The sequence below is a fragment of the Rousettus aegyptiacus genome, unplaced genomic scaffold (genome assembly GCF_014176215.1).
Source record: "Rousettus aegyptiacus isolate mRouAeg1 unplaced genomic scaffold, mRouAeg1.p scaffold_m13_p_13, whole genome shotgun sequence".
NCBI lineage: Eukaryota > Metazoa > Chordata > Mammalia > Chiroptera > Pteropodidae > Rousettus > Rousettus aegyptiacus.
The window spans coordinates 31,785,935-31,813,034 of NW_023416288.1; the positions used below are offsets into that span (position 1 = coordinate 31,785,935).

Here is a 27,100-nt window from a genome sequence, read left to right on the forward strand (position 1 = left end):
CAGTGTGCAGCAGTTAGTAATAACCATCTCTTTTTTTTCTGAGAGAGATGTAAAAAAAAAAAAATCCATAACAGGTTTCTTTTATTTTATAAGTTTCACTAAAAGCATGACTGTTTGCTTCGTGGGGTTTCATTTGCTTCGAGATCTTCCAGAACTTATAGCAAACACCTCCATTAATAATTTGGGTTTGATTGGAAGGTTAAGAATTTTTTAGCTCAATGCTATTTCTCAGAGGAGTGATAATGTACCTGAGGACCCTATGAGAAGGGATTTAGAAAATACCATTAAAAGCATCAGAAGCAGAGGTTCTACAATAAAGTTAGATGAACAGAAGAAAAATGAGCAAGGGGATACAACAGAAACATACAGAGAAATTTAAAAAGACGAACATTATAAACTCAATAAGCTCTGAGAAGGAATATGAGATTATAAGAGTGTCTTACTAAATGGTCCCAGAGCATCGGATTTTGCTCACTCCCACTGAATTCTCTTCCTAAATTCCGAACATTTGATTTGTAATTTCATTTCATTTCTCCAGATTTGACCACGAACTCCCCACTATTATCATCACCAACTTAGTGTTTTATTGTAGACACTCGACACTGTCTTCTTTCACCATCCAATGAAGGCTCACTTCACTAGACCAGGCAGCACAAAGTACCACGTCGCATGCCCCCTGTCTTTTTATAAGTGCCATTAATGTAACCACTCCACCAAAGAGGCATCTAATATACAAGATTCACATCTTAACTCACATCACCTCAGTGGCTTGACATTTAGACTGTATAAACAAAAATCACAAATTTCACTCAAGCCCAGATAAGACACTTGTGTTTTCTTATCTCTACACTTTCCATCACGAAAATTTAGCCTAAAGAAAGAAAAATAGCCTAAAAGAGTTTGTTTTGGATGTTGATTTTAAGTATGCAAGAAATGGAAGTCTAGAATCAGTTTTTATCTCCTATTTAAGGATATCTATGTTTCCATTTCCTGTCTTTGGAGGCTTCCCAAGTACTCTAAGTTCTTTACAATGCCTCCAAGTTCAATATATTTCCTAAATTTACATCCTAAGAGCCATGGCTTTGAAAATAATACTTTTTCCACTGTAAACTCTTCTCTGCATTGAGTTTACCCTGGATTGTGATACAAATTTGTAAAAGCTGTGTCATCAATTCTGAATATTCTTTTGTCATTAACACTAGAAGAATTCATGTTGAAAAATAAAATAAATAAAAATTAAAAATAAAAATAAAATAATAATGCTCTGAAGTTGAAGGATGGGAACTGGTAGGCTATGTCATTCAAAGGTCCTTCTTAGCCCATTAGCTTTATCAGACTAACAGAGACTCCTAGTAAATGAAGAGAAGATTTTCAAGGTAACAAAATTTGTAGGGTCAGAGATATCAGAAAGGAAGTAAAGGTGCTAAGACAGAAACCGTATGTACAACAGAGAAACAATTTCCAGATAATAATGCCCAGAGTGTGTCTGCAGGAGTTCCGAAAGTGAAGGAGTCTATTATAGCCATGTCCTTATCCCCTGAGCTGAAAACTTCTTATTGAGTTCTATTGTTTAGGTGTGAGGATACAAGGCACTTGGAAGGGTGGCTCTTTGCTGAAAATCACCAGAAACATGGGTGGAACATTTTTATCATTCATGTGTGTATAAATTAAACAACTGTAAATCTGACCTAATTATAAAGACATTTTTATTTCTATACAGGCACTGTCTTGTCATGTTCCTGAACTATGAAAACTCACTTATGTTTTCTTCTAGGGTAGAATTTCAGATATTATTATTACTATTATTATTTGATGACAGGACATTTCCCTTGATGAACCTAAGCTGGGACTAAGAAATAAACTATTGGAGTTAAGGGAATGAGGAATTTTTAAAAAGACATCTACCTATAATATTCCCAGGTTTGAATAACAAAAGATGAATGTACAAGACGGTACAGTAAAATGCAGCATGGTAGATGAAAACTGTTACTTCAGTGAGGAATATAAATATTTTCCTTCGTGCATGGTGTTAACACCGAGGTAACGAAGTTTTTACACCACTGCCAACAAGAACAACCACATCATGAAGACTGAAGGACAACTGTTCCTTAATAAATACTTATACGATTAAGAAATTTAAAACTCAATACTGTCCAGTCCAACCTCTCAACTTGGCCAAGGTCATACTGTTGAAAGAATAAAGAATCAAGGCCAACGACATGGATGGATCTTGAGATAATCATGCTAAGCAAAATGAGTCAGAGAGAAAAAGATGAGAATCATATGCTTTCACTCATATGTGAGATATAAATCTGAAAGTAACAAACGAACAAGACAAACATACAAAAACTCAGACACAGACAACAGTTTAGTGGTCACAAGAGCGAAAGTGGGGAGGGGATAGGTTAGTAAGGGTAAAGGAGGTCAAATATATGGTGACTGAAGGAGATTGGACTTTGGGTGGTAAACACACAATGCAATAGACAGACGATATATTATAGACCTGCACACTTGAAACTTATATAATTTTATTGGCCAATGCCACCCCAATAAATTTTTAAAAAATACATTTAAAAAAGAAGAAAAAGTGTATTTATACTCAAAAAAAAAAAAAAAAAAAAAAGGAATCAAGGCCCTTAATCTCAGTTCAATGATATTTTCACTATTCTGGGCCAACTGACGAGATGAAATTTTCTCCTCTGCCCTTTATTTTCATTCCTAAATACCACTACTCTAGGACCCGACCTCAAATTATTCAGTCTTTTAGCTTGGAGATTTTTCCAGTAAGATCACCTCAACCCGAATCTACAACGAACACTTCGCTGTCCATGCCCCCTTTGTAAAGGCCCCCTCGAATTTGACTTTCATGGTTTAAACCACTCAGTTATTTCCAGTTCCTCTCACTGTCCTTCATCTCCCTACTGCCCTCGTACTGTGAGTGCTCCCCAAGACTCCATCTTCCACTGCTCTTCAGTCAGTAACCTCTCTGTGACCGGCTTCCATGACTTTAGCCCTGACCTCTCTGAGCTCCGGATTCATGTCTCCAGGTAGTTCCTGAATATTTTTATGTTCTTATCTCCTCAAACTCAGTATGTCCAAAAATATGTCATTTCTCTTTCTGCATATTTTATTCAGCTTCCTAAAAGTTTATCACTTTTCCATTCATGCGAGTTCAGAACTTTAGTCATCTCACTCATCCTCTACCTTTACCCAGTCCTACTGATATTTTAAAAATTCTTTGTGTTCCTTTTTGAACCTCCATACACTAGGTTGTTGTCAGCCTCTCAACCAGTCTCTCCATCTCCAACTCATCACCTTTCTTAAATGTCTACTTCAACATGTTAATCCATTGTCCAAAAAAAAAATCTCTCATTTTTCTTAACTAGGATCTTCTCTAATCAGGTGGGTCTACTATTTTCTCATTGTACTTTCTCATTCCTCCACCTGTACATAATAAGCCCCATAGCTAGAGTACACACCTTTCTAAATGTCACATGTTCAAATCCTGACTGCCTTTAATGATGGCTCAAGCCCAGTCTCGTCAATGAAACTTTCCATTACTGTTCCTGAATTTACTATCTAGACACCATAATTTTTGGCGCTCAGTTGCTAATTACTTTATGTGTTATCTTTCAAAATGTCCTAGTATGGATATAGGAACCACATCTTACAAGTCTTTGCTGCTTCTGGAAATATCCCAATAACTATATTATAAAAAGTGTATCATGAAAAAATGAAGCATAGTAGATAAGAGAATATGATTACAAAGCAGAAAATTCTGAGCTTAGATCCTGGCTGTGTTTTTTCTGGATGGGTAACCTTAGGCAAGTTACTTAACCTCTACGAGCTTTTATATCTATAAAATGGAGACAATGCCACCTATTTCATAGGGCTGTTATGAAGTTTAGCAGAATGTGTATGTATGTATTTGTACAAACACAGACAACGTTTAACATAGTATCTGGTTCATAGTGAGTGCCTTTTAAAATATTGTTCCCACATTGAGCATTCTTCTTTGGTCAAAATTTTAAATTGCATAATCTACAGATTCAATGCAATGAGTACCAAAATTGCAAAGGCATTTTCCACAGAAACAGAACAAACAATACTGAAATTTATAGAGAATCACGAAAGACTATGAATAGCCAAAGAAATCTTGAGAAATAAGAACAAAGCCAGTGGCATCGTACTCTCTCATTTCATACTATATTATAAAGCTATAGTAATCAAAACAGTATGCTACTGGCATAAAAAGACACACAGACCAATGGAACATGATAGAGAACCCAGAAGTAAATCCATGCTTACATAGTCAATTAGTATATGACAAAGGAGCCAAGAATATACAATAAGGAAAAGACAGTCCCTTCCACAAATGGTGTTGGGAAAACTGGACAGACACACACAAAAGAATAAAACTGGACCACTACCTTATACCACACACAAAAATGAACTCGAAATTGACTAAAGACTTGAATGTAAGACTTAAAACCATAAAACTCCTAGAAGAAAACGTAGGAGGTAAGGTCCTTGAACTTGGTCTTGATGAAAACTTTTTAAATCTAAAACCAAAAGTAAAAGCAACCAAAGCAAAAAATCAAACAGTGTGACTAAAAAGCTTCTGCCCAGGAAAGAAAACCATCAACAAAATAAAAAGGTAACCTACTGAATGAGAAAAATATTTGCAAATCATACATCTGATAAAAGGTTAATATCCAAAACATATAAAGAACTCATAAATCCAATAGCAAGAAAAAAAACAACCCAATTATTAAATAGACAGAGGATCTGAACGGACATTTTTTCAATGACTACATACAGATGGCCAACAGGTATGTGAAAAGATGCTCAAACTCGTTCATCATCAGGGAAATGTAAATCAAAACCACAATGAGATCTGATCTCTCACCTTGTCAGAATGGCTATTATCAAAAAGACAAGAAATAACATGTGTTGGCAAGGATATGAAGAAAAGGGAAACTTTGTGCGCCATTGGTGGGAAGGTAAGTTGCTATGGTATGGAAAACAGTATGGAGATTCCTCAAAAAATTGAAAATACAACTACCATCATATCCAGTAATTCCATTTCTGGGTATGTATCACACCCCCTCCCAAATGAAAACAATGACTTAAAATGATATCTGTACACTCATGTTCATTGCAACATTATTTACAATAACCAAAATATGGAAAAAACTAGGTGTCCATCAACAGGTAAATAGATAAAGAATACACACATATATTACAAGAAAAAATTCTGTAACTAAGTATGGTAACAGATATTCACTAGACTTATTGTGGTGATCATTTCACAATATATACCAATATTGGATCACTAGGACGTATACTTGAAACTAATATAGTGTTGTATGTCAATTATACCTTAATAAAAATGTAAATAAAATAAATTTTAAAAGCAGCAAAGGATAGTTTTTAACATGCTGCCAAATTCCATCTCGCACAAAGTTTTATATCACAAATCACTGCATTTAGCCAAAAATTACTTTTCTAAGCTACATTCCAGAAGAGCAGGAGAGGCAACCTTTAATCTTCAGTCTGTGTCCAGAGGTGAAGATCTGGTGTATAAAAGTGTGCCAGATCAGTTTCATCTACACACATAACTCAATCCAGCATGATTTTCAACAATTATCATTTTAATAATACAGTTAAAGCAGAACTAAAGAATCTTTGGTAAGGCTAGAAAAGTTTACAGGAAACCTAGCCAATGCATAAAGATTCTGTGAGCAAGATTGCTAGAGCCCATCAAAAACAGGAGCTCATGATTAGCGACCTACTACAGCTAGCTTTTTCTGTGAAGAAGGGCTTAAGCTATTCTTTAGCCAACAAGGCAATGATCAACTCTGATTAGCAGTTTTAAAAAACAGAATGAAAATGCTGCAATATAGTACATTAAAAAGGAACAACCTGGCCTTTTGTTGGCTGAGGTATTTTTGTTTCCCCTAATGAAACAGTCTTTTCTCCTTTGTGCAGCAGGGCACAACTTTGCCTAGGTTAAGTCATACTGGATTTAAAAACTCAGATGTCAAGCCTTCGCTGAAGTTCCAGGAATTTTCCACCAGGACTATCTATGATCTTGCAGTCAATGCCATTGTTTCCATTTGCCTTGATCTGGGCCTCCCACAAGGCTAGGCAGCCACAGGGTGGGTGTCTCTACATCATCACCCGACTGTCTCCCTTCACAAACCCTGGACTCATCATGTCTGCAACCCTAGGAAGGGAAATTGCATGGCCTTACCGCAGATGTGAGACGAGCAAGAATTTCATCGCTGCTTTCTTCCGAGTCTTCAATTTTCTGATGAGACCTTTGAAAAACAAACAAGGAATTACCCTTCACCTTTGGTTGCTCAAATTTTTCTATCAAGTTGTGGGGACTATGTAGCAAATAATGGCATTACTGTGTAATATATTGGTGAAAGTATGCATGCAAATAACGCGGCTTCAGCAACGCCCTGGGAACATGACTCCGTGGCTGCCCGACTGTTGTTTCGAAATCAGTTAGCAAGTACCTGTTTACAAAGCACCAATTAAATCCTGAGGCTGGAGTATTGTTCTCCAAATGATTTCATGGAATAATTCTGACACACTAGATTTACAAATATGGACACGCGCAAAACACAAGGAAATGTGAATATATGGTGGTTAAGGACTAAAATTCCCTCTGGTCGAAATGAAACCCAGATTTTGAAAATATGAAACTAGAGTTTTCCACTATATTTGAGATTTAGCCAAAACAGATATATCATGAAATGGTCTATTACAGGCCTAATACTATGATAGGAATTACGAGGAGTACAATAGCAGAAGCTTTTGTTCTTTTTTAAGATACCACAGCCCAGCTGATAAGCCAAGGAAATTTTGCATAAGTTAAATAACTGTGAAGAAATATATAACATATTACACAGTATATAAACAGTTTGTTTGTTTAGAAAAAAATACCTTTCTAATGTAATTCATGGAAAATTTTCACCACACAAATATATATAATACGCACACACGCACACATAAAGCTGCATTTTTTTCCATGTTTGGTCAAAGAAAAAATATTAACTGATGCCAACTGAATACATAGAATTGCCTCCCAGATCTATTTCCACAAGCAATCCCTTTCGACACCTTCTGTGGAATTGGAGGGGTTGGTGGTAATTGCCCCGCAGAGCCGTGTTATCAGAATGGCAGCCCAATGATTGATTTCAATCTCAGTGACCACAGTGGGCCAGCTGGAGTACTAGCCTGTGGGGCAGGTGGGCTTCTCCCGGCTTACAGCTCTTTAAGAAGGGAAAAGCTAGTGGGATCAATTCTGGCATTGCCTTCTTGTTTCTGAACATGCTATTAAACCTTTTTATAGGAAAAAAAAAAAAAAGCCGTACCCTTTAAATCAAAGCAATGAATCACAAACTACTACCTTTACAAGAATTGTGTGAAACAGGTATGAAGCAGTGCCGATACTGTTAAACGACTTCATTATTTGTACAACAAAGTGTTCAAAATGTTAGCTAATAATCTTCCCAATAAAAACAATGGGAACTGAACACCATAACTTACTGTATTCCCAAAAAATAAGTTACCTTGATAATAAGTATTTCCGACAATGAGTTCGATGATTAAAATCATCTATTTACAAGGCTTCCTTATACATTAAGTTATATTAAGAGGTTTGTAACCCTTTATAACCTAAGCCACCAAACCAGGATTAAGCCGAGGTACTCAACAGATGAGACAGAAAATTAAGTGCCAAACACCAAAGACACAAGAGCACCCTCCAAGGGCTTCGACGTCCATCTGTGTCAGCAGCAAAGCAGGGGCTGGCCATGCTGTCTCATGTTTCTCAGACCCCAGCAGATACCTGAAGGATGAGTCAATGGGATGAGGCATTTCACACGACAACACATTCTGTCCTAAGTGTGTTTTCAACCAACTGCTGAAAGAAACTCAGAATTTCCAAGGGAAGCTCTTTTGTATGTGACTGATAATGGCCACTTCATGAGTAATGGCTGAGCTGTTGCTGGTTTAATGACAAATAATTTAGTCCCTGTCCAGAAGCAAAACTATCTTTCATCATTCTTCCAGCACAAAATATGCCTTGGCAAAAAGGTTTCTAAAGGAAATGCGTGTAAGAAAGACGAGTGATGATCTCCCGAGAGCTGCCTCGCAGCCCACACACCATTTTTATCACCTTGGTCACTGTGATTTATGCCTAGAGCTCTCAAGTCTTTCTCCAGCTCCTGAATCTCTCCTGGGCTCATCTTAATTTTCCATCTGCATTCAGAGTGGCTTCGAGGTAGCAATTCCTCAAAGGTAGCAATTCGAGGTTTCACCCCCGTGGGGATCTTATAGGTTCCTCAAACTCAAAATAACTTAGCTTGCACCCCTTGTGCCTTCTGCCCTCACTGTTTCTACTTGCGCTTCTTACAGCAAAGCTTCATAGTCACCCTGTGGCCTTTCCCAGAATCCAAGAATGACACAAAATCTACGCACAAAGACAAAGCCTTTACATTGGCTGACAAAGCCCTGGGGATCCAGCCTCAGGGTAATATTCTCATTTCTCCATCCCTTCACCCTCCTCCAGCCACATTTGCTTTGCTTTTAATGCTTCTGCCTTGGGCCTTGGTGACCGCTCCACCTAGAACAAGCACTTCCCTCGATATCCACATTGCTTTTCTCCTCATGTCCTTCAAGCCTCTGTGAACTTCCTGGAGAAGCCTTTCCTGACCAATATCTGTATTCTTCATGTCCTACTTTATTTTTCTTCATAACATTTTCCACTTTTAACCAACATAAATCTGTTTATTTATGAAACGATCTATCTTCCTCTACCAAATTCTAGGCTCCATGGGAGATTCCCATCTGTTTTGTTCATTGTTACACTCCCAACACTTAGAACACAGCCTAGAACATAAGAGGCATTCAATAAATATTTGCTGAATAAACTGAGTACTTTAAATTTCTATGAACCACCATCCCAGGACTGTGCACGAAATATTAACTTGTTGTCCATCGGTTCACCTGAAGGACCCTGCTCATACTCACGAACTAATCCCATTAGCTATCCATCACTCTTCCAGCAACCTGCAACGGGTCTTCCTTTCGATGACCTCCTTGTCACTAAAATCCATCAAGACCGACTTTCTAATATCGAACCAAACAGGTGGGTAACTTTGAAAATATCATAAATAACAGCAACATATTTACTTACCCCACCTCCTCATCTTCCCCTAAGAAATAAGTAGTACAGACTGAGTGACGGCTCCCCACCCAGGCAAGTGTTGGCCAGTCATTCGCACAATTCTCAATGCGACAGTGAAGAACAGAAGCAGGAAGCTCGCCACCTGAGAAGTCTCCCAACGCCAGCTCTCGGCTCATCATGGCTGAGTTCCCATAAAGAGCCTAAGAAGGTAGCTCGCAGGAGCCATGACCCAAGCCATGGAATCCATTTTACAATCCCAGTGTAAGCTCGAGCAACTTGGATTTAACTGGTATCCCTTGCAGAGGTTCCCAGAATTCTCTGTGAAAATTCTTACATGAGAATTAGTATAATGGGCTTCAGATTTCTTTTATTTTTAAATTAATTAATTAATTAATTTTTAAATGAAGAAATGATTTAAAAATTTCCTCCCTCTACCTTCTCCCTCCTCCCTTCCCACTCTCCTCTGGTAACCACTAGTCTATTGTCCATGTCCATGAGTCTCTGTTTGCTTGTCCTGTTCATTTGTTGCTTTTAGGTTTACATCTCACATATAAGTGCTTTCACGTGATTTTCAACTTTTTCTGTCTGGCTTATTTCGCTTAGTATGATTATTTCAAGGTCCATCCATGTCGTTGCAAATGGCAGTGTTTCATCTCTTCTTCTGGCTGACTAATATTCTATTGTATATATGTACCAGAGAATGACATTTTTAAAAATAAAGCTTGCCATAACTTTTATATATAAGAGAGAGAACCCACATTCCTTAATCAGGTTTTGAGCAAAATCCAAGAGCAATCAATACCATCTTGCACAGGAAAATGCCATTTCCTTTTCAAAAGTAGAAGAGGTTTCCTGATATTCCATGGTGGGAGGTTAGAAGTATTTTCTTATAGAAACAGTATTCAAATAATATCCCTTTAACTTTGTATATTGATATCACTTTATAAATGCCCAAGTTCCAGCTGTGTACCTGTGTCTCTATATTGATTAGCATATGTGAGCCACCAAGAGGTACCACTACATAACATTGTTCCTACAGGAAAATGTATTAAATACATCCTAACGACCACAGAATAGACAGACATTTGCAGTTAAGTAGTTCAAGGGATAGAGACAGTGTGTAACTGGCACATGCCAGTCCAGCTGAAGTGTCATTCACAAGCCTCCAGGCCCACCCGAGCCAGCACCGTACAGGGCACGAGCAGGTTGCAGAGAACGCTAACAATATGAAGTGTGTTGTCGGTCAGCTTTCATGTACGATGCCATTACTGCCATCTCAGGGGCCTTCATTTGTTTCTGTGTGCTTCTTACATACATACCACACATCGACCTTTGCATTAAAGAGAGATAGTCTAGCTGGAACCCTGAAGAGGGTGGGGAACACACCTGTCTCCGAATAAGAATTCTGACAGGAGAGGCGATGTTCTTGGGGGATACAGGAAGACCCGTCCACTACCTCCCACCGTAACCCCCAGGAGCCAGGCTCCTATTGACCTCCCTGGACTGTTTGGTTTGGAGGGACTTGAGAAAACACAATTTTTAAAATGGACTTCAGACTACTCCTTCCAGGGGCTGATGAAATTTTAGGGCATCAAATATGTCAGAACCAAGACAAACTATACAGGAAACTTTCGAACATGATCCCATGAGAAATAAGAAATGCACGACACACAAATATATGAAAAAAAATCGTACTATGCAGTGGCTTTAGAAAAATCTATTTTAAAGATATTCTGCCAACACAAGTGAGAGTCTGTAGCCTGATTTGTGACGGTCAGAGGCATCTTGGGAGAAGTGATCCCAGTGAGGTTCTGATGGGGAAGGAGTGACCCAGGAACTGCAGCAGGATTACCAGGACAAGGAAGTGGGAAATGGCAAGAAATATAGGCAAGGCCAGATGAGTCAGGGCCCAGTCTGCTCCTGCTAAAGAGTCTGGTTCTATGCTGAAGCTGTAAAGCAAAGCGGATGGACAGAGAAGTGGCTAGAAGAAGATATGAAACCAAATGTAGGTTTGGTTTCCTGTTATTATGATTTAGAGAAACATTTGTTTGCTGAAGGAGACAGAAAATGAGAGACTGAGAAAACAGGCATGGAGGTCTCCAAGGAGGTAAGATTCACAGTCCAGGTAGACGAACGAACGAGTCTTGAGCAGAAGGAGGGGCTCTTCCTCCACCAGCCAAGGAGTGAAGTTAAGCTGGCCAATGAGGCCACAATTCACATTCTCCTTGGACAACCCAGAGCCCATTCGACGCATGCTGACTGTCAGGCAGGGGAAGGTATTTAGAAACGTTCTTTTCAAAAATATTTCCTGAGCCAGATTTGAAATTTTCCTTCCTAAGAAATCACTGCCATCAAGTCCTAGATGCCACAAAAGGGAACACTCTGTAAGGGACACACAGTCAATCTCTACCACATCCAATAGCTACTGACTTCAAGAGGGTGAAAAAGGTGTCATATGTAACACTCAAGTACTGTCCCACCTACATTCTCCCATAACCTCCCTATTGTGAACAGATCTGTTTTGCTTAGCAAAGCAAATTCCTATGACAAAAAAGAAAACGGGATGGTAGAAGACTGAAAATTAAAATTTTGAGGTCTTGGATATCATGAAAACAAACATCAGTCAAACCTTCTAAAGAGAAGATAATTTTTCATACCATCAGGCTGCTAGTTACCAAAAAGTGGTCAATTATGAACGAAACAGGTTTCATTAAGGGTCCAGAATACATAGTTACACATTCATCTAAAATTGAATAAAATGAATTATTATTGATATTTCTTTTACACATTTTATACTGAGGATCTGAAGATTCATGCTTTATATTTAATTAAACAGTTACATTTCAAATGCTGCACAACCAGGCCTAAAAGTTCAATTTTTGTTAAAATTCCTATACTACTCTTAAATTTTGATGTACTCTGACAAAAATAACCAATCTGTTCCCACATCTGCAATAACCCTTATTTTTAAACAATGGAAATCTTGGAGGACTTACTGTTTCCTTGTGAGAGGGGATGATGAGTAATAATGGAGACTAAGAACTAAGACCAGCTGGTTTCACTGAAATTGTTTATACAATTTAAAGTGATAAATAGAAATTTTCTTCACCTATGATCCTAATACGAAATTTATGACAAGTTCCATTATGAAAACCTTTTTTTTTTTTTTGAGAAATACTTTTAAAATGTTTGTTTACTCATATAGCATTTTCTCCTTTCCAAAGATCATAAAATGAAAATCTAATTAAGAAAAATCAGGAACACGAAGGGTAGGTTTGGGATGTAGGAACTCTACCTTGAAGTTGATCTCCCCAGTTACAAGGTGTTAATCCAGCATCATTTCAGAAATCAAGGATGCCAATGGATGTCTTATGTTGCTTATACATGTCAGGTGGAACAGGAAGAGTTAGGGAGGATAAGAAGAGTAAAGAGAGCCGAGGTGACGGGGTGACAGGTGGTGGTGGTGCTACTGTATACAGGGCACTAAGAGGAGACAGGGACCTGAATTTTGGGAGTCATCACTGTGGAACTGATACTAAATACATGACTATGTGAGGGCACATCCAAAGTGAGAGTAGAAAAAGAAGAGGAGTCTGAAGACTGAGTTCTAGGAGACTCTTTGCTTAGAGGTCAATGTTTCTAAACGTAGGTTTTATTATTAGGCAGGTATGGTGAGGGCAACAGATCAGGAGATAACTGATTAAAAAGATAGGTCAGTTTGGGGTGAATTAACATCTTAACAATACTGAGTCTTCCAATCCATGAACTTAAGTCTCATTTGATTTTTTCATCAGACTTTCAAAGTGGTTAGCATACAGCTTTTACACTCATTTTCTTAGTTATACCTAAGTATTTCAGTGTCTTCTCTTTGTCCTAATACATAGAAATATAATTGAATTTTGTATATTGACCTTGTATCCTGTGATCTCGCAAAATTCACTTATTAGTTCTAGTAAGTTTTTTTGTGGATTCTTTGGGATTTTTCTATGAACATAATTATGCCATCTGCAAAGATAGATGGCTTTAATTTTTTTCCTTCTCATCTGTATACCTTTTCTTTTTCCTGCCTTATTGTACTAGCTAGTGTTGAAGAGATGTGATAAGAAACAATATATTAGCCTTGTTCCCAGTCCTAGTGAGAAAGGATTCATTCTTTCTCTATTAAGTTTGATGTAAGCTATATATTTTATCAGATTGGGAAAGTTACCTTAAATTCTTAGTTCTCTGAGACTTTTTATCATGACTGAATATAGAATTTTCTTAAAAGCTTCTTCTGTATTTATGGAGTTTATCATATAGTTTCCTTTTTAGACTGTGAATATGGTGTATTACATTGATTGAATTTTGAATGTTGAAGTATCCTTGTGTTCTTGGGATTAAATTCCCTTTTTTTTCATGATGTACTATTATTTTTATATATTGCTGGATTCCATTTACTAATTTTTGTTGAGAAAAATTTTTGTGTTTACATTCATGAGTTATATTGGCCTCTTTTATTTTTCTGAACATTATCACAATAATGCTGGCCTCATAAAAGACCTTACATTATTTACATATGGTCATATTCTTCACAGAGCAGAGTACTTTATACAAACTTGATGAGCAATAAATTCTTGTTGAGTAAGTCACTCTGTAGAGTGCTGGTGTCAAGTAGCTATCTTTTCGCAGACCCTCTATTCTCTGCTCCTTTTTCTCACCTAAGAATTAAGATGAGTAATAATGAAGACTAAGAACTAAGACCAGCTGGTTTCACTGCAATTTTCAATTATCTAGAAAATCCCTTCCACATATAATTTGAAACTAAATTTACGAAATTTTCAGAAGTGTTAGCCAAGTGGTAATAGGTACCATGCTCGATAAAATCTTCTTTAGATCACAATAATATTAATCTTGCTTCATTACATAGTATTTTGAGACTTGGATTCAATTAATGTTCAAATTTCCTATCATTTAACAGAGCTCTTTCTATAAGGGTAGCTCTATAGAAAAATGGTTCTCGACCCTGGTGTATGTTAGCCATGCCCTTAGCACTTTATAAAAAAAGTTCTTTACTAATATCCATATCTCATTCTCCATCCCAATCCTGATTCAGTAGATCTCGATCATAACTCTTTATTTCTTAAAAGCATCTAGGTTGAGAACTACTGATAGAGGTTATTTCCAGCTTCACTCTCTACCTTTAATTCACACGCTGCTACTAAATACAGAAGCCTGTCCCTTTGACTAGTTAGGTAACCTTCCTTGCCTCAATTTCTTCATCTGAAAAATCAGAACGATGGTAACTTCAAACTGTTGTATTAAATGAGTCCTTACATACAATAAGTATTAACTGTTATTGTCATTATTGTCACTGCCAGGGCAGCTTCGGCTAAGTGACTAAGTCAGTTCTCCATTTTTTAAGCAGTGGAACCCCTTTAACACAAAAACAGATCACAGACCCATAAACTCTGTATATGTTGACTGAGGAAATCCTTGACAAAAATGTTACTGTGAATTCAAGTAACATAGTACTTATTTCAGCAGCATCTATATACAGTTAAATCATTCGCTTTATTCAGTGTAAAGATAATGCTTAGCTTCTCTATGGATTTGCAGCTCCCTGCAGTCAATCTGAGCCTTGCTTCCTACCCCTCTGAAGTCTGAGTTCTGCTGGTTGTGACCCACTGTCCAGCCATATCAAGCTGCCTTAGCATGCCACCAGTCTTCCCAACTTCACGGCCAACACACAGTGTCATCTACAAATGTCCTTCTGCTTCTCCACCTGGAGCATGGAATCAAAAAGAAATTTACCTTCACCCACTGGACTGAACTTTCCATAGAGCCAGTTAGTGAGGAATCTGAGTGTTTGCACACCAGCCAACTAAAAACACTGCTCCATAATAGTACCAACAATGAACAGGTAAGGTTAAAAAAAAAAAAAAAGGTTAGACTTGGAAAAATAAGTCAGCTTGGGATGCAATGAGGAGGAGCTGTTTCAGCAGAGGTCACATGGCTGGATGGGATGTGGGATGTCTGTGGAAGCAATGCCAGCAGGCATCCGAGAGGGCACAGCAGCCAGGCAGGACCACCAGGCACTTTCCAAGACAGGAGAGAAAGACAGCTTATCCCAGCCTCAGGCCTGAGAACAGATGCAACAGAACACCCTAGTTTCACTGCAGGAGTCACTAGGGAACTGGCAGCCTATCAGCTGGACAGCATCAGTGAGGATGGAAAATGGTCTGCCCTGACAGGACAGCATCCTCTGCCAGGGTCCAGGGCCCACACCGCACACCATGCACCCACAGGCTCTCTTGCTGAGGAGGAGGAAGAGGGCATATTTTAACCCAAATATACTAAACAGATAACTAAAGGGACTTCTAAAATTGATTAGAATGATTTTACCAGATTAGACTAAAATTATGGTGCTTCTTTTCCTTCTTTCTGGCTATTGCAGCAGCATGGAGTTTCATGTAGAGACTAAGAGAAAAATAAAGCTATATTTTTCTTTACATGTCTGAGTATGGTGTGAGCTTAATTTCAGCGATCCTCTACAACTCTTTTAAAAACAGCATGTTAACCATCCTGTAATTGGTAGAAAATAGTTTTACGTATTCGAGGTTCACGGACTTGGCTGTTTGGAGCGCCCCTTGCCCATCCCTGGCAAGCTGGGAGCTGCTGCAACGGTGGCCGAACTGAAATGGCAAAGCTTCCTCGCAGCCTAAATGTTCAACCGAATCAGTGTCAGAGAAAATGGTCCCACTAGTCCTGAAGGGATTGTTAAGCTGTGTATCCCCACAGTTCCTTCAGCATTCCTACTCAGCCCCACCCTCCCCATAAAAGAGTTAGAGAAAAGTTCATGCTGGATGGTTTGGTTTGCCTTTCCGTTTGCATGAGACACCAGGACTGTTATTTCTTTTTCCGAGAGAGAATACCCTTGGCAACTGACTCGCTCAAGAATAGGAATTTTGGTTCCTTAAATTAGTCTAAAAATCTGCCACAGTTCCATTTCTGTTCCTGCTTTAAACATTTTTTTTTCTAAATGGAAAAAAAAAATCCACTTTTATTTTTTCTTTTTAAAAATGCATTTGTACAAAACGGGCGGTGTTAACGTAGAGACATTAAGTGGTTTCCTCACAGTTTCAAAGAAATCAGAGAAGACAGTAAATTAGAGGGGCTTAATGGAGAGCCACAGAGGCAGACCATAACAGCCAAGTATCAAAAGGTTATTAAAAGGACTACGAGACTGGGTTTTCAGCTCATGAGTGGTCAACCTGAGACGGTGAATCGAGCAGACTTTAGAGGACATTTCAGTAGAACGGATAAAAAGGAACAGGTAACAGAGCAGGATGGATAGGACTAAGAATGACAAAGCAGTCCGCATTAATGTAATGGCTCGGTGGAGAGCCAGAGGAGAGAAAGAGCAATCAGGGGGATCGCTTCATAAACTATATGTCTAACCAACGTACCGTATACTTGAAACTAATGATAAAATTTTTTTAAATGACAAAAAAAAAAAAAGGAAAATTTTTTGGATAACGAACAGCAAAAATAGATAAGTTACTAAAAGAAAAGACTGATGGGCTGCAGACATCGTGGGGGTTTGTCATCTACAAGGCAGGACTTGGGCTCCCCCTTGAGGGGTGGGTAGAATTTGACTAGACAGAAAAAAGGCAGAGGCCAGAGCAGAGCATTACATGAGCATGAGAGAATAAATGGGTGTGGGATGGGGCGGAAAAAAAATGGAGATCACCAGATCAGAGCAGAAGTTATGACAGATTCATATGCATCAAACCATAGAAAGGGCTGTGACAAATGAAAGAGGACAATGGGCATCTTTTTTTCTGACTATCATTTATTCTGAGTCTGGATAACCTAAATCTTGGCTTTTCAAAATTTGGTCAAAGACATTCTACTATAGCTTAGAAGTTTGCCTATAACTGTAGTATAGAAAAAATATATATTCTCTCTAGAATAGACTTGTGGTGACTCATTATCTTTTTATATTTAGTACTTATTAATATGGGACAAAAGTTCCACAGCTCCCCAATGACAGTTTTGCAACAGGAATTACCACTCCTACACGCGCATGTTCACATTGACAGAAAAAATTTTCTGATAAACAAGGCATGCTACAGTGACTCTCAAGTCCAGAGGAATAACATTTGTGTTCAGTGATCACTCTGACAAAAGACTGTAAGTAATCTGGAATGAATATTAAGACCTGGATTTTTACAACATTTCCATGTTCAGAACTGAGAGGAGACTTGGGGTTTTCCTATAGACAGGTGACCTCGCTCACTGGCATTCCAATCTGCCCCTAACCAGGCAGAAGGGAGTGTTGCTAACGCATGGAGGCCTGCCGGCAAGCTGGCTTCAGTGCCCTTCTGCCGCCGTGAGTCTGTGTGTGCCCACGGGGCTGCACACACTCCCATCCTGCGTTCAGGACAGGAAATGGGTAAGAGCTGCTAGAGAATGCCAGAGTCGAAGCTAGTGATGGCCACCTTTAACTTGTTCGAGTTTATTAAAACTTCTGACCTATATTAAAAGCATATTTTCTGTACTTAGACAATTGAGTGCTGAATTATATTTGAATTTTGCTTTATCATTGCCAGGTCCTCTGTAAACAGTCGTGGTGAATTCATAACCATTCCAGAGTCACTCTAACATGTTTATAGCTTCTGTTTATAACATCTCAGCAAGGGAAACTAGAATGACCCCCATAACTCCTAGGGAGCATGTGTTAAAAGCGTGGGTGTTACAACCAGTTAGACACACATGCAAACCCTAAACACTCCACTCACCACTGTGTCATCCTGGACAGATTACCTGATTTCTCAATTTACAAAATAGAAATAATAGTAGTAACCGTCTTGTAGAATTCATCTGAAGATGAAATAATGAACATGAAGCATTTAGCATAGATCTTAACACAAAACATATTCTCTACAAGCAACCTTTCTATTAGGAGAGTGTCTCATTAGTATTCTAACACTTATTTTTATAAAAGCCTGCATTAACTGTTCAGCATTAATTGTCATTTTTTTTCAACAAGAGTAATTTTTCTTTGTTATAGCTGTAGGTATTTCTCCCTGAACTTACTTTCTTACCCATGAGATGAGGATAATGTCATTTGCCCTGCTAATCTCACAGAACTGAACAAGTCAACAGCTCCGGAATGTATTCCGAAAACTGAATATGTAAAAGTTATTAACTGAATATGGAAAGGTTATTAACTGAAATTTTAAATCTGCAATTCACTATAATGAATTAAGGTTGTCATTAACGCTGTGGATAAACAAAGGCATGTCAGAATTTCCATAGCATGACAAGTCCTGTTCCCAAACCTTCTCCAATGAGTTAATTTTAATTCATTTTAATCATATAGTGATTCAGTATCTTCATGTGATAATGACTCATGTGCTTTAATTTGCCAAATGTTGCTTCTAGATTATTTTCAGAAATGTCTACTGCGTTCTTTCTTAGGAAAGTCACGACTTGGATAGTAGATAAGACGTGAATTATTATTTTATTTCCAACTTAAGCCAAATTATGTTGATTCCTAATTTGGATCATCTATTCCTATAGAGATGATTAAATTAGAAGCAGCATGGTGTGGCGTGGTGCAGCTGGCGAGGCGCAGACTGCGTAGATTTGAATACCGGTTCGGTCATTTATTAGCTGATTTAATTTTCAGCACTTTATTCGAGCTTTCTGAACTTGCATCCAAGAAATGGGAATACAACAACTAGCTTTTGAAGGAGATGGTAATCTTAAAGAACAGTAAACATTAGACATAGTAAACGTTCTCTAAGTGAGAATAATTTAGCAACAGAACAAAATAGTATCTACTTACAGGTCACAGATGCCAGCTCTAGTGGGAATGAGAGGCACAAGCTGCAGTAAAAGTTTGACGCCATTTTGCCATTCTTCTTCTCTTTCAAATTCGCAGTACAAATAACTACATTCATCAGATGAAAACTGATAGAAAACATAGGTATCTTGAAAGTATAAATGCTGGTCCACTGTCAGAAACAAACAAACAAAAAAGTGTGGCTTAGTTTTTTAAAGCATTTACTTAGAGAGTCATAAACCAAATATTAAATCGAAAGCCCTACTCATTATTAGGGTGAAACCATGGGTAGGACTCTTTATACATTCTAAATCCATTCATGTTCACAATCCAACTGATTAAAAAGGATTTAATGACCAATCTATTTTTACTCCTTGAAGTTTTGGCTAGCATATTCACGTATATTTTATCATTTTTTCTGCTTTAGGGACAAGTGAAATCTATATCAATTCAAAGACAGTGAGGAGAAATTTTTTTAGTGGCTCAAAGCAAACTAATACATTTAATTATTTTAGTGGCACTCAAATACACAAAGATGGCAAGCGTTAGATCGGTGGTTCTCAACCAGGGAGACTGTGACCCCTGGGGGAACATTTGGCAATGTCTAGAGATACTTTTGGTTGTCACAGCTAGGGGGTGCTACTGGCATCTGGTGGGTAGAAGAAAGAGCTACACATTCTATAATGTACAAGACCGCCCCCTACAATGAAGAATTACCCAGCCCAAAATCTCAACACTACCAAGGCTGGGGAACGTCGTTTTAAAGGCATCAAGAAGACTTATCCAGAAAACATTAACACAATGTTTTGTTTAACTGCACAAGCAAGCTGATAACATTCTTCAAAGGCAGCTAATTGATTTTGTAAATAAGAATATCAGGTGGCAGGTACTGTTAACTAACTAAGATTATACCCACATCCCCATCTGCACCACTCATTCACAATGGGACTTAGGCTATGCCTTATGCCTTCCAGAACCTCACAATGTTCTCTGGCCCCCAGTACATATTACCTATAGAAAAAAAAGGGCTTCATAGTGACCAGCCAGCACCTGTGTGACAGGGCTTAATGAAGAATCCAGATTGCTCTGACATCTAATTTTTCAATTCCCCGGGTTCAACAAAGGAAAAAGATACCCACCATTTACTTTAGTTTCTAGTTAACATCAATTTTGTGTTCTGTTTAAACAGCCAATTTTCATAGATCATATCTCTAACTGTTCATGAGATTAGTCAATCAAGATAGCATACGCATTCCACTAATGGTTTATGATGATTATTTTAAGTATAGTAAGATAAATCACATATTTAGGGCATCTAAATATGTCACTGGTTAAAAAAAAAATGTGAGCAGCCTTTTGAGTAGAGACAGGAGGAGGTAAGGAAAAGACTCTTATAGGTACATGCCTATGAGTCAGCAGCTACCTTAATTATTTTTACAAAAGGTGTAAGAGAAGTAATAATCAAATAACAACCTGTCACTTTTAGTTATAAAATAAGAGAGACTACAAATATTTACCTGCAAAAACAATTTCCATCCAGATTGTAACATCCTCTAGAAAATCAACTGTATTTCAGTCTGGTAGCTTCATAATGATTCTGTGCCTTCAAAACATGTACTACTAACCTGATGACATAATTCCCATATCCAGTAGGATCTGCCAGACCCCTATGGCCATTGATCTGCACTGGACAAAAGGACAGTGTTCCAGAAGCCAGTCTACCAGTTCTGACCCAACACAGCTTCTCCTGGACAAAAACAAAGCCATTCGCATAAGACATTGTTGCTACTCATTTGCCAAAAAAATTGATATTTAATACCATCTCTTTCCTGTGCTTGCTTTTTGAAACGAGTGACTCAAGAATAAACAACATGTACTCCTTATTCATCTTTCAGATTTCAGCTCAAATGTCACTTCCTTAGAGAAACTTAGAAATGCATCCTCATATTTTTTCTTCAAATCACCTAACATTTTGTAATTATACATCTTTCTGAAAAAATAATATCTGTTTTTGTCACTTAAGGATAATTTTCAGGAGAGCAAGGACTATGTATAATTCACTATTAAACCTCAACAAGTAGGACAGACCGGATACATAGTAAGCTCTCAAAATACATGTTTGAATAAATGAAGGAATAAATTTAGTAGTTCTTTAAATAAAGATAATGCTTTTGCCTTGGTAAGACAAGTACCTCGAACTTTGGTTCATCCATTTATGGATTTCTATCTAATCTCTTTGAAACAAAATAATTCCAAGAAGGTCAGATGAAGTTGGGACTACAGTGAGAAGTGTAGAGTTTTGTTTGCTACTCTTCAGAGATTAAACCCAAAAATGTCTCAAAAAACAATAAAATTGACTGTTAATCTTTTAAATATAATCTAAGCAATTGAGCTAAGCAATCTAGATCATAAAAACTCATAAACCCAGATGTTTGTGATGGATTCCACTAACTATACACACATATATACACAATATTCTCTGCAATCTATCTTAAAATACAGAACTATATTCAATGAATGCCCTAATCTGAGTTTTACAAGCAGTATTCTTGCACCTATGTTTCCATCTTTATAAGCCTCTGATGAAAAACTAGAAAAAGAAAAAAATTTTGAAATATGGTTTTTCATTTGCAGAAATTTCATTGAATCCCACTCTCCCTCATGAGAAATTGTCACCAAATATTTTTTAAAGATATATCATGTAAATGGCTATATTTATTCTATTTTTGGTATTTAATGACTAAAAGATGTGAACTTTATTTGTATTCCCGAAATAGGAAAATATTGCCTATCTCTTGTGATTGGTATGGGCGCAAATACTTAGAAATCACGCAGTAACCGACAATATGAACTGAGGTGCTACATTCTCTAGGGTATAGAACATATAAGGTAGTAAGCTTTCATGCTGAGATATTTGGTCAACTATTCTATAAAGCATCACCTTTTTTGGTACAGTGTCACTATTTGTAAGATACTCTAAGGCAATTAAGGCAATAACAGACATGTTTAATTGCAGGTTAGCATTAAGACATTACAAAGATTAACAGTCAAATTTTTTTTTTTAAACAAATGAGAAAACAGATCGCAACAAAACAAGCAATTAGACCAATATTAACTTCTAATTCTATAGGACACCTTTCATATTAAAGGCTCAAAGTGTTAATTAATTTCTCAACACCTCTGCCAATTAGCCAGCATCTTCAAGCTAATTGCTGGGAGCACTTTTATCACATTTATTCAACACTGTTGTTTTTAATCCTTATTCTCAAAACATTACAGCTCCTCAGCCTACTCTAGGTCTGACATGACCTGGGATATGAAAGGACACAACGAAATGTTTCCTGAACAAACTAAACCAACCAAGTTGCAAACAGTGGCTCGACAGATCGCATGTGTATGTCTGTCCACACGTGACGGGGAAGGGATTTCTTAGACCGCGCCTTCGTAAAATCATGTTTAGGTGTCACTGGGGGATCTTGTTAACGTGAATTCTGAGGCGGTATGGCTGGGCTGGGGTCTGAGAGTTCTCATTTCTAACTGCCTCCCAGGTGACGCTGGTCACCACAAAGCCCCAACCCCCAACTCTACCTTGTCATTGCCAAGGGTTCATTTAGTTTGGAGGGGCAGGGCTGAGTCAATATGCTAAAATGCAGTGCTGCCATGAAAGCATTCGCGAATAATGAGGTGAGCTGCCTCTGCATTTCACTCACACTCGCCTGACTTCTGGGCAGGCCCACTGCAATCCAGTAAAAATAGGATTTAGGGGAGAGCAGTGAGGAAGAAAACAGAGAGAGTTGGAAGGGAGCAATCTGAATACCGGCACCAGTTCTTACTCCCAGAATATTTTCAGTCTTGTACCGAATCCAGAAACTGTTCCAAGTACACGTAGATGTAACTACAGTTGCAATGCTAGGTAGGAACATGGATAGGGAGGGTGATTAACTACAAGGTCGATGTGATTGCCATAATAAAGCATTGACTTTACCAGTCTCTGGAGTTGAACATTTGCTATCTTTTGGCTTCCTTCTGTCTCTGGTTACATTTTTAGCAATTAATTCATGGTAGTGCAGCCAGAATCCTAATCTCAAGTACCAATGGGGTGATGATAATCAGAGACCAGTTTTGAAAGTAATTCTCATCTGGTACATGGGGAACACTTTACCTCAATTTACTACCAGACATATGAAAATAACCTGTCCTAGGCCATCATCTCAGCTCTTTGTTTTTTAAGCCCAGAATATTAATCAGCCTTTAGACTATAAAAGAAAGGAGTTTCTGGCCCCACTTTTGGGAACCTGAAATAGCAAAACACATGCTTTCTCCCCATTCTATTCCCATTAAACTCTAAGAATGTTCAGACTTGGACGGATGGCCCTTTTCCATGAACCTGATTAATGTACATCTCCAAATCTTTTTTCAATCTATATCCGTAGAGATCACATAAAGAAACGAAGCTGAGAACAACAACAGATGTTACATGCAGCTTTCTGCAGTAGCTAAAGCGAATCCCATGAGCTGCTCACATCTAAACCCAAAGACTTATACAGTTTTAGTTTTTAAAAAAGGGGAGAAAAATCAGATGTGTCTAAATTTAGTTAACTTAAAGAAACGTCCTTTATTCTGGGCATCTTTCCCATTTTATTTTGCTGTCCCTTATTATGAGTACCCATCCTATTATTCTTTATGGAATAACAATCTCGTTTCTATAAGAAAGAATAAAGGCAATAAATGATAATATTTTTTTAATTCTTGTTTTATTTTTGTAGTTTTGGTATTGTTTGATATGGTTTAATGTCTTTACTTAAAATAAAAATAAAAAGGTGAAAAAAAATAAGGTAAAAATTTACTTTTGTTTTTTTTTTTTAAACTGCTCCAGAAAGTGAAAATATCTGCTCCAAACTTTCTTAGTCTCGGCTATCTTGGTCCAACTGTACTTTAAAACTGGCCATTAATACACCATTTACTGTAATAACTCTGCCCTTATTCACTGGCCAATGCAGAAAAATGCCATCCCTATGCCAATCTGTCCCTCCCCCTCTTTGCAGCGCCCAAGGAGGATGCTCACTCTCACCTGGCGAGTGGAGCAGCAGTTCTCTCAGTCCATGGACCTACATACAGAGAGTCCTCTCTTATTGAGGACCTGCATTTATGGGAGTCCATGCCCAATAAAATTACTATAAAATATTCCATCTTGGAGAAAGCAAAGACTCTCAGGAACCCATCCACATGTGCGGCTGGGGATTCCAGACTCTAACTTCAGAACCAGGAGTCCAGCTAGCAACAAACACTCGGCTAAGTTTAAAGAAGGGATAGGTTACCACCAGTATCCCAAGCAGACACTTCAAACAAACTGACCGATCCCTCCTACTCTTGTCCTGATACAGCCTACCTCTCTGTGATCAAGGTCACAATTTTGACACATTTTTTTTTTCACAAGGAGAAATTCTGACAAGGTGTTACAAAACTGTGTTACCTGTAAAATCCCTTGAGGTTCACTCTGTCCTTTATCAGGTCAGCTGCCTGAACAATAATGATATTCCTAAGTGCTCTTCCTGCACAAGAAGAATTCTCTCCGTAAATCTAGTGGAAAAGACGAACAATCACTGTATGTTTGGAACAATAATGTGACAATCTGTGAACATACTATATGTAAAAAACCATGACCAAATCCCTAAGTTTAAGACACTTAATGTCGCTACAAAACTACAACTACTTACTGTATTATAATTTTGCTACTGGTTCATTTATGCTATTGAGCTATTTTCCACATGCTAAACTGCTTTAACTATAATTATAAATAATTTCTTTCTACACAGAATTTTTAGGGTAAAATATCCAGTTTTTTAAAATGCAATGTTTCTATCAATACAACAAATTAAAGAATATTTTTATTATACATGAACTCTGCCATATTGATAATGCATCCATGTAAAGGCCTTAGAAGGCGGGAAAACAGTATTTTCCTATCTAGTGAGCACCTTGCACCATGGCACGATTTGACAGCAGGCTGCTCGCTATCTGCCTGGCTTCTAAGCTTCACTCGAATGCAGAGCTCATAGTTAATTCCAAGAATCCCGGGTTCATCTACTTCGCAATTCCATCTAGCAGATAAAATTTCATTTAACTTCTTTTCGATCTTCTAATTTGCCTAGATGAGTGTCTGATTCTTGGAGGATGGAGAAGGACATTCCTTAGACCCAGAGAGGACTGCGCCCCACTTTTATATTATCTCTTTTCTCCACACTTGGCGCCTCCCTATGGAGTGCAGTGCGGCTTCACAAAGAAGGCTCAATGAAAACGACCTGTCTCCATAAGTAAATGCTCAGGAAAATTAATATATACTGGGTGTATGTGCTGACACCTATTTACCTGTTTCTTTCTGAACTCTTTTTGCGCCTATAAAATTTTGCCCCTACACAATATATACCTTCTCTCGAAGCAAACAAACCAGTGATATATTAAGACTTGACAGGGAATAATTTAACCCCATCTTTAAACTTCTTCAATTTTCCTATTATCACCTCCTAAACTAATGAGAAACTGAGAAGGGTGTGGAAAATGACTTATTTTTAACATGTTAAAACTAAAAAAAAAAAAAAAAAAAAAAAAAATTCTACAAGTCAAATGACAGAAACTATTACCATAAAAGAGCTACAAGTCAGTTGACACTTGACCAATCTTGACATAGTACCAATGGTCAATCACTCAGTCATTCAAAAAACAGTTAATAAGCAGCTATCGGGCTTCATTCTAGATGCTGGAGATACAATAATGGAACAAGGCCAAAAGGTCCCTGCCCTCACAAAGCTCATGGTCTCCGGTTATGTTAAAAATTGCAGCTCCTTATTGACTGATTCTTTAACACAACACAATAAAGGCATCCTCGCACAGCGATATTCTACTATTAGAGAACTATAAATATAAATAATCCAGTTTTCAGTGTAAAATATCCACTATTTTAAAAATACAGTGTTTCTATTAATACAGAACATTGAAAATATTTATATTATAAATTAACTCTGCTATATTGATAATGCATTCTAAAGGACTTGGAAGATAGGGGAAAAAAAACTTTGTTCCTTTGTAGTAAAACATCTTGAACTAGGACACGATTATTGGGACATCTCAAATACCTTCTTCGGCTGCGTCATCTGCAGGTGAAAGACAGGGCATGACCAGGAGCAAAGGGGGCAGCTGTAACTAGAGAATTCTACATCAGGATCTCTGAATTTCTGTTTCGTAAAATACAGTGAGAGAGAAAAGAATCATACCTGAGAAGAAGTATGTTCGAGGTATGGATTGGAAATTCTTCTCGACAGAGTCTATTTTAAAAGAAAAAAGGGAAAAATTAGAACCAAAGAGAAACCTTTATACCACAAGGGCACAATATGTGCGACAGTGGCAGGCCCGGCAGTGGTCCCTGCTAATCGATGAGCTTAAATCTCAAGTCACGGGCCGCAGCACTCAATTGACGTCTTTATTCTCATTCAGTGTATCTGGCCGACATTCACGCCAGGAGGACAGGACATGCTATTTGAATAGCCCCCAATCTAGACAGCACAACTGTAAAAAGACAGGGATGTTTTTGTGCTTGTCGCTTTACTCTCAATATGATTTGAATTGCATTTCTCTTTTCCTTTTCACTTCCGCTTTTACCCGTCTAACTCAGGCTTTTATCTCTATGCACCTGAACTGTTGCCTCGGTTTCTCCACGAATTTCCCTGCCCTCTAGTCAAGCCCTCTCAGGCCTTCCTGCAAACCTCAACTAAACACATGTCTCTAAACCGACCCCTGGACTTACAGTGGGTATCTTACTGCTTACGTGCATCAATCCAGACCCCCGGCCTGCCCTCTGGGCCTACCACAGTCTGCCCCCAACTGGTTTCTAGTATTCCCTTTCCACCTCCCTACTTGGCTTCTTTGATCTATCAAGATGTACTCATCAGAAGTACCTGCCACTCACACCCTGCCTCCACTCACGCCATCCTCCACGTTAGCAAGCTCTCCGGTCTCCCCTGACACTGCCTTGAATCCCATCAGTCTTTGAAGTTCAGATCTGTGCGATC

The 27,100-nt window shown here is 38.1% G+C and overlaps 1 protein-coding gene across 1 annotated transcript in view; it reads right to left on the bottom strand.

The window, feature by feature from the left end:
* RAPGEF5 (Rap guanine nucleotide exchange factor 5) overlaps positions 1–27,100 on the bottom strand; it is a 201,137-nt gene that overhangs the window by 137,747 nt on the left and 36,290 nt on the right. The window contains exons 2-6 of the mRNA XM_016159524.2: positions 26,306–26,356; positions 24,508–24,614; positions 20,660–20,781; positions 19,038–19,206; positions 6,257–6,323 (exon numbers count right to left, since the gene is read on the bottom strand). Coding sequence (XP_016015010.2) covers positions 6,257–6,323; positions 19,038–19,206; positions 20,660–20,781; positions 24,508–24,614; positions 26,306–26,356 — 516 coding nt within the window. The remainder of the gene's footprint in view (positions 1–6,256; positions 6,324–19,037; positions 19,207–20,659; positions 20,782–24,507; positions 24,615–26,305; positions 26,357–27,100) is intronic.